Source organism: Notothenia rossii (genome assembly GCF_949606895.1).
Source record: "Notothenia rossii genome assembly, chromosome: 2".
Lineage (NCBI taxonomy): Eukaryota > Metazoa > Chordata > Actinopteri > Perciformes > Nototheniidae > Notothenia > Notothenia rossii.
In genome coordinates this window covers 79,770,032-79,781,777 of record NC_136904.1, presented here as the reverse complement: position 1 = coordinate 79,781,777, position 11,746 = coordinate 79,770,032, and the positions used below count along the sequence as shown (strand labels likewise).

General features: G+C 37.9%; 1 protein-coding gene across 3 annotated transcripts; it reads right to left on the bottom strand.

Annotated features, from left to right (window-relative positions):
- Positions 1 to 1,249: 1,249 nt before the first annotated feature.
- On the bottom strand, positions 1,250 to 11,596 carry cbsb (cystathionine beta-synthase b). 3 transcript variants are annotated; one of them, XM_079664960.1, is made up of 16 exons: positions 11,552 to 11,596; positions 10,661 to 10,790; positions 9,417 to 9,738; positions 8,601 to 8,707; positions 7,924 to 8,058; positions 7,733 to 7,812; positions 6,950 to 7,154; positions 6,704 to 6,795; positions 6,404 to 6,517; positions 6,213 to 6,297; positions 6,001 to 6,106; positions 5,452 to 5,529; positions 5,251 to 5,385; positions 2,668 to 2,776; positions 2,464 to 2,569; positions 1,250 to 1,856 (listed from the first exon to the last, which is right to left on the bottom strand). In XM_079664960.1, the coding sequence occupies exons 3-16, from the start codon at positions 9,635 to 9,637 to the stop codon at positions 1,714 to 1,716; spliced, it is 1,716 nt and encodes a 571-aa protein (XP_079521086.1). In that variant the 5' UTR covers positions 9,638 to 9,738; positions 10,661 to 10,790; positions 11,552 to 11,596; the 3' UTR covers positions 1,250 to 1,713. The 3 variants fall into 3 exon arrangements, with proteins under 3 accessions (XP_079521086.1, XP_079521085.1, XP_079521087.1); XM_079664959.1 differs by having other exon boundaries at positions 9,417 to 10,790; XM_079664961.1 differs by having other exon boundaries at positions 2,485 to 2,569; positions 9,417 to 10,790.
- Positions 11,597 to 11,746: the final 150 nt, after the last annotated feature.

Genomic DNA, 11,746 nt, shown 5'->3' with positions numbered 1-11,746 from the left:
GGAGGCGGTGCAATGAAGGTGCAAAGTTGTCTTTATTCAAGAGCTGCAAAGGACAGGTTGTCGGGTCGCAGCCCGGGACGACAAGAGAAAGAGCCAGGAGGGCACACAACATATAAAAGTAACCACATATATGTCCGTGCGGAAACAATACCCCCCGCCCGTAGTTCCATGAGTGAATTATGTACATAGAGTAAATTAGTGACCACTACACAAGATACGTTTTTTATTTGCAAAACTAAATGCATTAATTTGTAGATGGTGTTTTGTATTTGCAAACCACACTGTGTTTGTCAGTGAATCATAAGGCATTTGTAAAACTTGTTTAGTTTGTTTGTGGGGTTATGGCAGGAAATAAGCTCCATACAATCACCACTAAATGCGCTTTAATACAGGGGTATCTTCTCTTGCACTGTATATGTCGTTGCTGCTGTATTGTATTACCATGTCATAAATACTTGTGTATGCTGCTCTTGCTCTTTTGCACTTTTTGCATATCATGTATTTTGTTTTTGCTATGTTTTAAAATGTAATTTTCTTAAATGTTTTATGTGAGTGACTGCGGATGGAAATTAGCTCAAAGCTAAATCTGGCACTGTTACGCTTGACACATTTTAATGTTTTAAGTGTTCATTACTGTGCATTGTCCCTGCCAAATAAACGATTAAATAAATAAATAAAATCAACAATATTTGTTATTTTTGCGATTTAGTGCTGCTAGTTGATATTATTATGTGTAGGCTACTTGTGATCGACCAATAACTAGCAACATGACAACTTTACATCACAAAGTGCAACTGCAAAAACACGAGATAAAAAAGCGATCTTATTTCAATCACTTTTCCGTAGAGGCTGCTGAACCCGTTGCTGTTTCACTTTCGCCTGGTCCCGTTCCCGGTTCTGGTTCTGACACCCGGGACGTCCGTCCAGCGCGCTTGTGTTAGAAGCGACACTCAAAGCTAACAGTGCTAACAGCTAATTAGCTAAAGGCAGCCAATTAGCAGCAGTTAGCTTTAGTCTATCAACAATAATAATTGTAAAGAGTGTATATGAAGACATTTTATCATGAAGTATGACAAAGTTTGACCAAATTTGCACTTGACCATAGACTGTGTAGAGCAATTCACCCGCTCACCATGGTAACTTCATTTTGGAACAGTGGGAATGAGAGACAAACTGGTCAACTTCAGAATGAGGACATTTATATAAACATCAAAGGTGATAGATTTGATTCAAATAACTTAGTTTTTTGATAAAAACTAATTTTATTCTTGGGAACATTTCACATTTACAAGAAGAAATTGACTGACTAAACAAAATGTACATTTTTTACTTTAACTTGAATGAAACAGTGTTTTTTATATTCGCTAATCAGTGAATCAATAATCAATTAAAACTTATAATGAATGATTTTGATATGAAACAAGTGTATGAAAAATGTGTGGCCATGATAACTTCCTTTACTTCTTTGAATAATAATAATAATAATAATAATAAATGGGATTTATATAGCGCTTTTCTAGACCCAAAGACGCTTTACATTACAAGTAAGGTCGACAAACAAAACAAGAACAAAAACACAACCAAAAACAAAACAAAAACAGAAAAGCAGTCAGGAGGATGTTGGTATTTAATACTTAAATATATAAAAGAGAGAGTACTTCTGTGCTGCCTCATGGTGTGCAGGAGGTTATAGATATCTTCAACAGTAAGTGCTCACAGAGACAGTGTGTCTAACAGCGAGCATTCAGAGGACGAGAGATCCAGCATCTTGTGTGTGGTGATGTGGTTTAGGAGGTCAATAGGTGTCACAACACTAACCACCATCTGCCTCTGACAAGTTGGCCCATCAGCCCCATCTGGAGAGACAGAGTAGACTGAAGTTACACTGACAATACTCTCTAAAAATCCTTAACAACAATATCAGCCTATACAAGCACATTTAAAGTGGACAACATTATCAAAATGAAGCAGCAATTGTATCACCTTCACACCCAGAACCATCACTACTGATCAGCTCAGGATGTGTGTTGCATGTTGTCATCCCTAATCTATCTACAATTAAACAAATGCAAAACTCCAAAGAAAATGCTATCCGGCCATGATTTTTCTTTTAAACCATATATGGACACATAAAATAAACTGAGAATTGAGTTAGTACAAAAAAACGTTTCCTTCAACATCTAAATGTAAAAACAGTGTCTGCACATACATGATTCTGCACAGTGAAGCTTAAGTAGGCCTAAGTAACAAAAGAGGAAATGTCTCTTTTTTTTTAGGGGAAGGGAGACTTTAAAATGAATATGTGAGTTTAAAGGCACTTTATGGATTCAATCAGTGTGCGAAAGGCTCCAGGCTTTTTCAAACACAGCAACAAATGTCCCTGTTTTAAGATTTCAGCCACTAGGTGGAGTCCTTTATCAACCCATCTGTGTTGAGTTGCAGAAAAGCAATAAGCTTACCAACCTAAACAAAATAGTATCTTACTCTGAGCCGCATCATTCACCACCAGGGCGAAGGGGTTGGTTTTGAGAATGTGGGACAGCTTGCCCAGGTTATCTGTCAGGTGCAGCTGGGAGAACAAGTGTAGGGAGTCCATCATTTAAATATGTTCACTTTGAATGAATGGAATGTTTTAGTATACTAAACAATGTGTTTCTACGGACTGACCTGTTTGTAATGCTTGCAGAGAACCTTGCTGACAGCATCTGAGAGTTTGACCTCTCCGGCCGTCACACAGGACAAAATTGTTCCCAGAGTCACCATCCCCTGGATCACACTGTGGAAAAACACACACAGATAATATATTAGCTATGACACAATTCCTATGGCTTTAAATGAGGAATGTAAACTGTCTGTACCGGTATAATGATATCAGTATTCTGATTAAATGTTCGAGACCTTTCTGGAAGTCAAGTGTAGACGTAGGTTTACAAATCAGAAGTACACATTCAAAAAGAGAAAGCGGTACCACTTTACAATAAGACTACCCTTAAAAGGACTCATAAAGGGTTTATAATTAGGTTATTAATTAGGTTGTAAACACTTTATTAATCATTAAGAACCATTTATTAACTAGTTCTAATATAGTTTTCATACATCAACTCAGGTCTCACTATTTGGCAAGATGGCTAAGCCTTATATTGGCACAAGCTTACTTCGTTTTCTTCATCAGCCAGCATCCTTGGTATCTGTTGTTCACTGAATTTCGTTCACCAGATATTTCCATAAAACTACTGGTTAGTGTTCAATAGCACCCTAGACAATTCAGTAATGGTATATTTTTCAGGGATTACTGTTTTCCTGATAAATGAGAGAAAAGTGATTGAGTCCTGTGTTCCTATCATCAAAAAGTACAATTTCTTTCTAAACTAAAGCTAAGTTTGCAGGACTATAATTCAGTATTATTTTAGGTAAATAATTGTCTGACTATTTGGTGATGTAGGACAGCGACCTGGTTCATACCTCAGCAAATCTCAAGAGGAAAAGAGTGATCATTCTCACGTTATGGGCTTTTTTGTCACCTTTCCCACATTCGGCCTGGTCTAATCTGGCTCTTTTTCAGGGATTGGGGTAGTTCTAAAGAACAACCCAAAAACATTTTTTTCCCCAAAAATAAAAATTGACAACAATCAATTTCATTAATGGGAGATCCTAAAGATAAGAAAAATTATTGTTGTTTTTTGTTCTACCTCGGGTAGGAGTATCTCAAAATCTGAGGGCCCTTCTTTGGACATAACTGGAGAAGGAATAAATGGGTCTTTGGAATGATGGGAGCTAAAGACAAAAGGCGGAGACTAGTGTTGAAACTAGTGGAGAAACGATCAAGATGCCACCTTGTCCCTCTGATTAGACGGCATGTTAAGTCAGGAAGTAGCATTATTAGTGATGAGTGGAGGGCATACAGGAGAGTGCTGAGTAACATGGGGTACAACCACTACACCATAAACCACAGCAGGTGGTTTGTGAACCCCCAGACTGGCAGTCATACCCAACATATAGAAAGAGCTTGGTCGACCTTCAAAGGACATGTCCGTAGACTGAGAGGAAACCGTACAGAGAGTTTGTTGGAGGAACACCTCAAGGTTCTTGAATGGTCATCATGGCTTGGCTCTGATGGACTGCTTGGACGCTTGTTCAAGGATATACACAAAGCCTTTCCAGTCTGAGTACCATTATGTCTTACCAAGTCTTTCATTTATGTCTGATAAAAGCTTTTATGTTTAAATATGTGTATCAGTCATACTAAACATTCCTGATTTTCTTCATGTGTGAATAAAATGCTTTGCTTGGTTCTGTTGCATCTTACTTTGCATTTCATGTGAAAAATGTGTATTAGGTCAGCGTGAATGTTATAACTCATTCATAAATGGACACGTGTATTAAACTTAAAAACAACGCAGCCTTTCAGTAGTTATAAATGTTAGTGACTCATCAATAGGTGGTGATGTGTTTCACACTTTACAATAAGGCTCCCTTTTACTAATTATAAATGGTAGTAACTCATTAATAAATTGGAATGAGTTTTACACTTTACAACAAGGCTCCCTTTTGGCAGTTATAAATGTTAGTAACTCATTCATAGACGGTCATAAGAGATGCCAAGAAACATCAAGATGGATGGGGGGAGAATCAACTCGGTGAACAAAAGATACCAAGGATGCTGGCTTAGCAGCACAGATAAATGTGGGCTCACTATTTGGCAAGCAACCGGTCACAGTTGCCCTGTTTATCTCATGTCTTATAAAAGCTTATTAATGATTTATAAAGTGTTCACAACCTAATTAATAAATTAATTACAAACTATTCGTAAACCCTTTACAAGGGTAGTCTTATTGTAAAGTGGTACTGAGAAAGCTATGAACATGGACAACACAGCTCATAAATAGCATATATAGCAGGGCAAAGAAGACATGGAGACAAAGCAAATGTTAAACAGAGTGTGAAGCTGATGTTGTGTTTACAAACTGCAACCAACAAAACCTGATCATTGTGCCTTTAATGCAACCTGAGGAAATGTCGGCTATTCTGTTGAAATTGGGCTGTATAACTTAAACATAATTGACTTTAATGATTGAAATAAATAGTGGAAGACCCAGGGGTTTCGATAGTGGGAAAATATATATATTTTAAATTAATGCAATCATTTATAGTATACGTCTTTAAAAACAGCAGGTTGTGCTATGAGAGGAGGACCAGATAAAAACAAAGTTGTGTATGAAAACAATCAAACATTCTTTTGAAGAGATATACCCTGACTTATCGACGACTGGGGCCTGGTCGAAGGCTTTTTCCTTCAGGATCTCGATGGTTTTCTGGCAGGACACAGACGGTAACACAGTGAAGGTGGCAGAGAGCTTCAGACACTGGACCGTCATGTTCCACCACCTTAAAGAGAGAGGAAGTTATTTGACATCTGGATAAGATTTCCCGTTAGCCTTATGGTTAACTCACCAGGGTTTGAGGTCCATTGGCTCATCTGGGCTGAGGAAGCCCTTTTCACACATCCAATTGTCATTCAGGAACTTTGACCTGGACGTAGCAATGAGTTTGTGCACAAAACAAAACAGATAATTGACGACTCTTGTTTTTGACACGATACCACGTTTTGGTTAGGCTCAAGACTAAAGTTGTTACTTTCCATCATTATTAGGGGATGCAGCCAGCAATGTGTTGTTGTGTGGCTTCCCCTAACAGCCAGGCTCTTTGGTTTAGTATCAAAGTGTCTGTCTGTTTCCTAGTAACTTCATCATGGTGGACAGGCAAATTAAAACAACAGATAATCCTGACTGGACACTCACTGCACCATGTCCTCTTTCTGTTCCAGTATTCATAATGAGAAGGAGCCAACGTTCAGTAGAAGACACCAAAACACAAGGATAACAGTGAGGCTCAGTTAAATCAAGTATAGTAGAATTAGCACCATGTTAATTGGATGTTTATCTTTCTGGGTGTCAATATTATTAAGTAATGTTAGGAGAGTTCAGTAAATCTGTGTCTTACATGTAGTTGCGGACAGAGTCTGCCAGGATGACCACGCAGTGCTGTCCCTCCTCCAGCTGCTGAGCCATCTTCACTGCTGCTGCCATGGCCGAGCCAGAGCTGCCACCTGCAGAAAAAAACAAAAAGGAATTCAAACGTAATGAGAGGAAACTAATGACTGTAACAAAATGTACAATATCAGGAAAACCTGAACGGTATCACAGTGATCGTACCACAAAGAAGGCCCTCTTCTCTGATCAGCTTGCGACACATGGTAAACGTCTCCATATCAGTCGATTTATACCACATGTCAACAAGCTACAATAAAGGGAGAGGGAAACACATGATTATTGCTCAGTGTGCAGATTAAACCAAAATGTGTATATTGCACAGTTTAAATGTATGCATGCACAAACTCTCTTACAGATCTGTCCAACACTGTTGGGATAAAGTCGTATCCAATGCCTTCCACTTCATAAGAAGTCTTATTTTCATTTGATCCAATCAGAATGGAGCCCTCCGGACCCACAGCAACTATCTGAAACATAGAAAACAATAGTGAAAACTGTAAACTCTGAAGTGTAAAAATGTAAAGTCAGCACCACCGCCCTGAAACATAAACTCAACTGTACATCACATGTTCTCCATACAAATCTTCTAATGATTTTAGCTAAATAAAAAGCAATGAATGAGGTTCTTAATCACAATGAGGTGAGTGTCTTGCCTTGACATTGGGGCACCTCTCCTTCAACTTCCGAGCAACACCAGTTAGTGTCCCGCCTGTGCCAACTCCTGCCACCAACATGTCCAATTTCCCTGGAAGCAAAAGCAACCCTTTCTTTTCCAATCTTTGTTTACCATAAATCTACACAGGAGACTTATGGCTATTCCTTGGTCTTTGGTCTTCTAAAGGAGCATCACTGAGCTAAATCATATTTTGTGGACTGTCGTACAATGTTAAAGCACAAACCACCACACTGCTCCAGTATCTCTTCAGCTGTGGTGTCGTAGTGAGCCAGAGGATTGCTGGCATTACGATATTGGCCCAGGATGTGTGAGTTGGGTATCTGGCTCTTCAGACGCCATGCCATGATTATGTGAGACTCTGGGGAGTCGAAGGCAGCAGCAGAAGGTGTGCGCACTACTTCTGCCCCGAGAGCTCTCAGCACATCCTCCTAAAAACATATAGTGGAATTACATTTCATTAGCCACTAGTCTATAATGCACTAGTATTGATTATTAAAGGAGGACTACAAATTGACCATTTCCATATCTATTAGTCAATTACTATAACAAAACATCTGTTTACAAAGTCTCACACTATGCTTTTAATATAATCAAAATCTCATTCATCCAGTCATATGCTCACTACTTCACAAACACATACATGTTTGCATTAAAACATGTTATTTAAAACACTTCAACATGAATAGTCCATGTTTGCGCAGCGACTCTGTGAGACAATGGACAAATCCAATGTAATAAATCCTGAGCTGAAGTGAATTTCATTTGGGAAGTAGTTAAATGAGACTTGGATTGCTCTGCATGCATTTTGTGAGGGTTTGTCAACTCGTGTTTTGATATAGATTTGCCGTCGTTAAATGTGTGTTGTTCTCTTATCCATATATTGTTTGTTCATCATGGAGCCGTGCCAGAAAAACTATGTTTTTCTCCAAAAATGTGAGCTAATGCAGGATGAGGATCTGACACATGATCATTTTGTTGGTAATATTCCTTTAAAGGAGTTGTGTACCTTCTCCATGCTCATCCTCTCAGGCATGGTTATGATGCAGCGATAGCCTTTCACTGCAGCTGTGAGGGCGAGGCCTAGACCTGCAGACGACCAGAGGAGGATTCAAGCAACGTGCCATGTTCCTTTAAGTTATAGTTTTCTGTGTTCTCGCCTTGATAACAAGCTGTTCCTACATCTTTCTTTACAGATACCTGTGTTGCCAGAGGTGGGCTCGATGATTGTATCTCCTGGTTTGAGGATCCCGGCTCGCTCAGCGTCTTCCACCATCCGCACGGCGATCCTATCTTTCACGCTGCCACCTGCGTTGAAGAACTCGCACTTGGCTACTAAAAAACACATTTAAAAAGAAACATGAGTGTTGAAGTTTGATTCCTCGTCTCTGCTATTATTTTATTGTTAATCACTGTTACAGTATAGGACACACAATCCAACAAGTTAGCATTGCAGGTTGCTTTTTTCCTTTTTCCCAACATAATCTTTTTGTGTATAGTATTATATTAAGTTATTTAATCGGTTAACTATAACAGAACAGAAGCTTGTTCAGTTTTTGCAGATTATCTGATCAATTAGTGACAGGGACGGCAGGTGTGCATCATTATTTCATCTGAACAGACTGGAACTAGTCTGACCAAGTTGTAAAAAAACCTGCTGAGTGACATCCAATTCAAGTTTCATTCAAAGATATTTTCTTTGCATGCCAGCAGTAAATGAGGAATGTTACATGAAAGTATTGCTTGTTATTCCTGTTATTTTGTTCAGAAAATGTTTTCTGTCACATTCACTATGGTATTTGTTTGTGATAATTCAAAGTTGTATTATTATATAAAGCTAAAAGTAACGATTTTACCAAAAAAGAACGTTTACTTACAAATATCACACTTGAGTCCAAACTCTTTAGGGATTCTGTTCAAACGAACCAGAGGTGTGTCTCCAATTTTTCCAAGGATGTTGGGGAGGATGCTGGGGGGCTCCATGCTTTGATTGAGTGAAAAAGAAAAATTACAATCAGCAGTTAGTAAATACAATAGGATATTGTCACTTTACCTTATGAAGGTAATTTACATGGAAGGAATCCCTGTGGAGTATTTAACCATTGTTATGGACATATTTAAAAATGTTTCTATGCCAATGGGTTCTTACTATTCAACAAATCAACAAGTGGCGGTGACATAAACACAAAAACATGCAAACAAAGGCAGGGAAGAAGAAGACTGCAATTTCATAAACACTGATGAAAGACAGTACCAGTTTCAGATTTCAAAAACATTGCAAATTCATTGAACAGGTTTGTTGGATGGATACACAAAATGCGTCTTATTACTTTGCTTACCAAAAAACTCCACAGAGTGTCTTTAATATAGCAGAGTTAGCATTAATGTCATAGTATTACAATTGTAATTAGCTACAGCTGTGGTTTCCCTGAAAATAACTCAAAATCTGCAGAAATGGCTTGCTAACACAGCTGAGTCTCTGTTTAAAGTTGTTTTGTATTCTTTTGTATTTCTGTTTTTATCTATTTAACTTTTTATATGAATTCCCCTAACAATGTTTTTGTTACGTACTAATCCATACTAAATGATTACATTATCAATAAGGTTTTCAAATATTGATTATTTAATCACTTTAAACTGATTATTTTAACAAAGGCAAATATTGATTTATATCTGACTAACATCACCCTCACCGTGCTTGGAGGCTGTGTGGAGACTCTGAAATGAGTGTATCCAGGCTCCAGGTACATCTGCTGGGCACATCAGGCCTGATCCAGTTCCACTTGTCAGCAGATTTGTCTCTGTAGTCCGGCTCAAAATGACTTCCCATTCCACTCTCATGGTGAGATTCAAGCTGACCTTTAAGACAATCCTGTTCTCCATTTGCAGATGACATGTGACGACTGGCAGACATTTGACCCTGACTGATATCTGCTTTTATAACGTTTGCTTGAACTGGGCAAAGGGTAGAAACTTCTTCGAAAATATGTACTTAAAATGTACTGCATGGATCACCTGTATGGAGATAGGAGAGGTATTGCAAGCACACATCCAACATTAACAAAATCCTGACTTTAATCAATAAATAGCATTTTCTTTCTACTTAAATCTGGCCCAACATACTTGAGAGTTTGACTCAGTTTGGACTTTGTGAACTAAACGATTATTTCACAGAAAGGTTTAAAACAGTTGATTATATCACCAGAAAGAGAGATGCTGTTCTGAATATAGAAGTGCAATTTAGGAGGTTAATGAAAATTATCTTTGGTCTTCTTCCTGTCATGTTTACATTGTAAAACACATTTTGATTTGTCAAGAACAGCAACTTTGCCCTATTTAAAATAAATTATGATGCTAATAATCTTTTAGACTACTTTTAGATGCAGGACTTTACTTGTAATTAAGTCGTTTTTAAATGTGGTATTACTACTTATACTTCAGTATATCTTAGTATTTTGTGCACCTCTTAATATTTTATACTTTTATTTACCAACTTTTTAGACTAAACGTGATATGTAGAATTTTTTTTACAGATTAAATGATAGAATAATCATTGGCTTAATTTCTGTTTATGAGGTATAAGGAAGTTGCAAAAACATTTGAGTGGTAATAATAGGTTAATAATCATACTGTATCTTGAACAATACCGATTTTGATGTAGTCTTTTATTCCATTTTATTTGACAGATGGTCAAAAATAAGCAATCCAGATAAACATTCTATCATTTAATTTAAAGAAAAAATATCCTATTGATCCTTTGATTGGACAATATAGGCCTACGATTTAAAATGTTATATGAATTCACGATAACCATTGCAACAATTGTCCCAGACATTTTTTGGTTACTTCTCATAATGCCAACATGAAAATAAAGATCGATGGAATAGTTACCTTCTGTGTAGAAAACACGTTGAGGGTTAGGGAGCTTTGCACTCACCTATCAGCCGAGACATGATGCGTTCAGGTGACATGAAGCCTCCTCTCGGATCAGCCCCGCCTCTGCCTATCTCCATGTCCGGCCAACACTTGCATCCTATCCTGACGCTGCTGCTCCCATTGCAAACCCACTTTAATTAAAAAAACATTAGGCTACATAAATAACTAAAACCTACATCAAACCTACCGCTGGAATACATGTTTGGCAAATCTTGGAGCTCTTCCAATGTAAAGCTAGAGAACACGCACAAAACAAACAGTATGTTGCTCTTTCAAGTGCAGACATTAAACATACAAATATAAATGGGATGATGTTTGTCACATAAGGCTGACTTATTGTTCCCAGTAGGTGTCGCTGTGACTATGACTCAATATGCTCGGGAACTAAGCATAAGGAATTTGGGGCAAACTCTCACGCATCTGGCGTGTGACACACGCTTTCACTCTCAATCTCACGCTCTCGCGCTGCCCAAACTATTCTCACGCCAAAAACAAGATGAACCGGCGATCGTTTTTGGTTGGTTATTTACAATGTTGAGTTGACAGCTGCTCAAGCAGATACATTTCTTATCGCAACAGGCCTATGCACACAATAAAACAGTGGAAACAAACATGTTTGTTTGACTTTCATTAGTGAATGAAACGTCGTGCCCTTTAGTCTGTGTCCAATATTGTGTATTTGTATATCCTATATATAAATGCTAATGTCCCGCTGCTGACACGATAGCAGTAATTTAGTGTGCATGTGTAATTAAACCCATGATATCAAAATCTCACTCCAGTCAGGTACCCAGCGTTGACAACCCTGATAATAACCACTTCGTGTTTAATGGCGAGTGTTTCAACCGGTGTTCCATGTAATAGAAAGCTTTTAATAACTTTGTATACTTACTGTCGTAAGAAGGCAGGCCTAGTGACCAAATTCGATTGGATTAAATCTGTAGGAGTGTGTTAAAGAGCCTGAAAATACATGTTATACACGTGCAACTTACAATTGTTTTTTCTATTTGAATAGACAACCCTTCAGAATGGTCTATTAATTAATGATACATACTAATACTATGCATTATACTAAATACATTTAGCA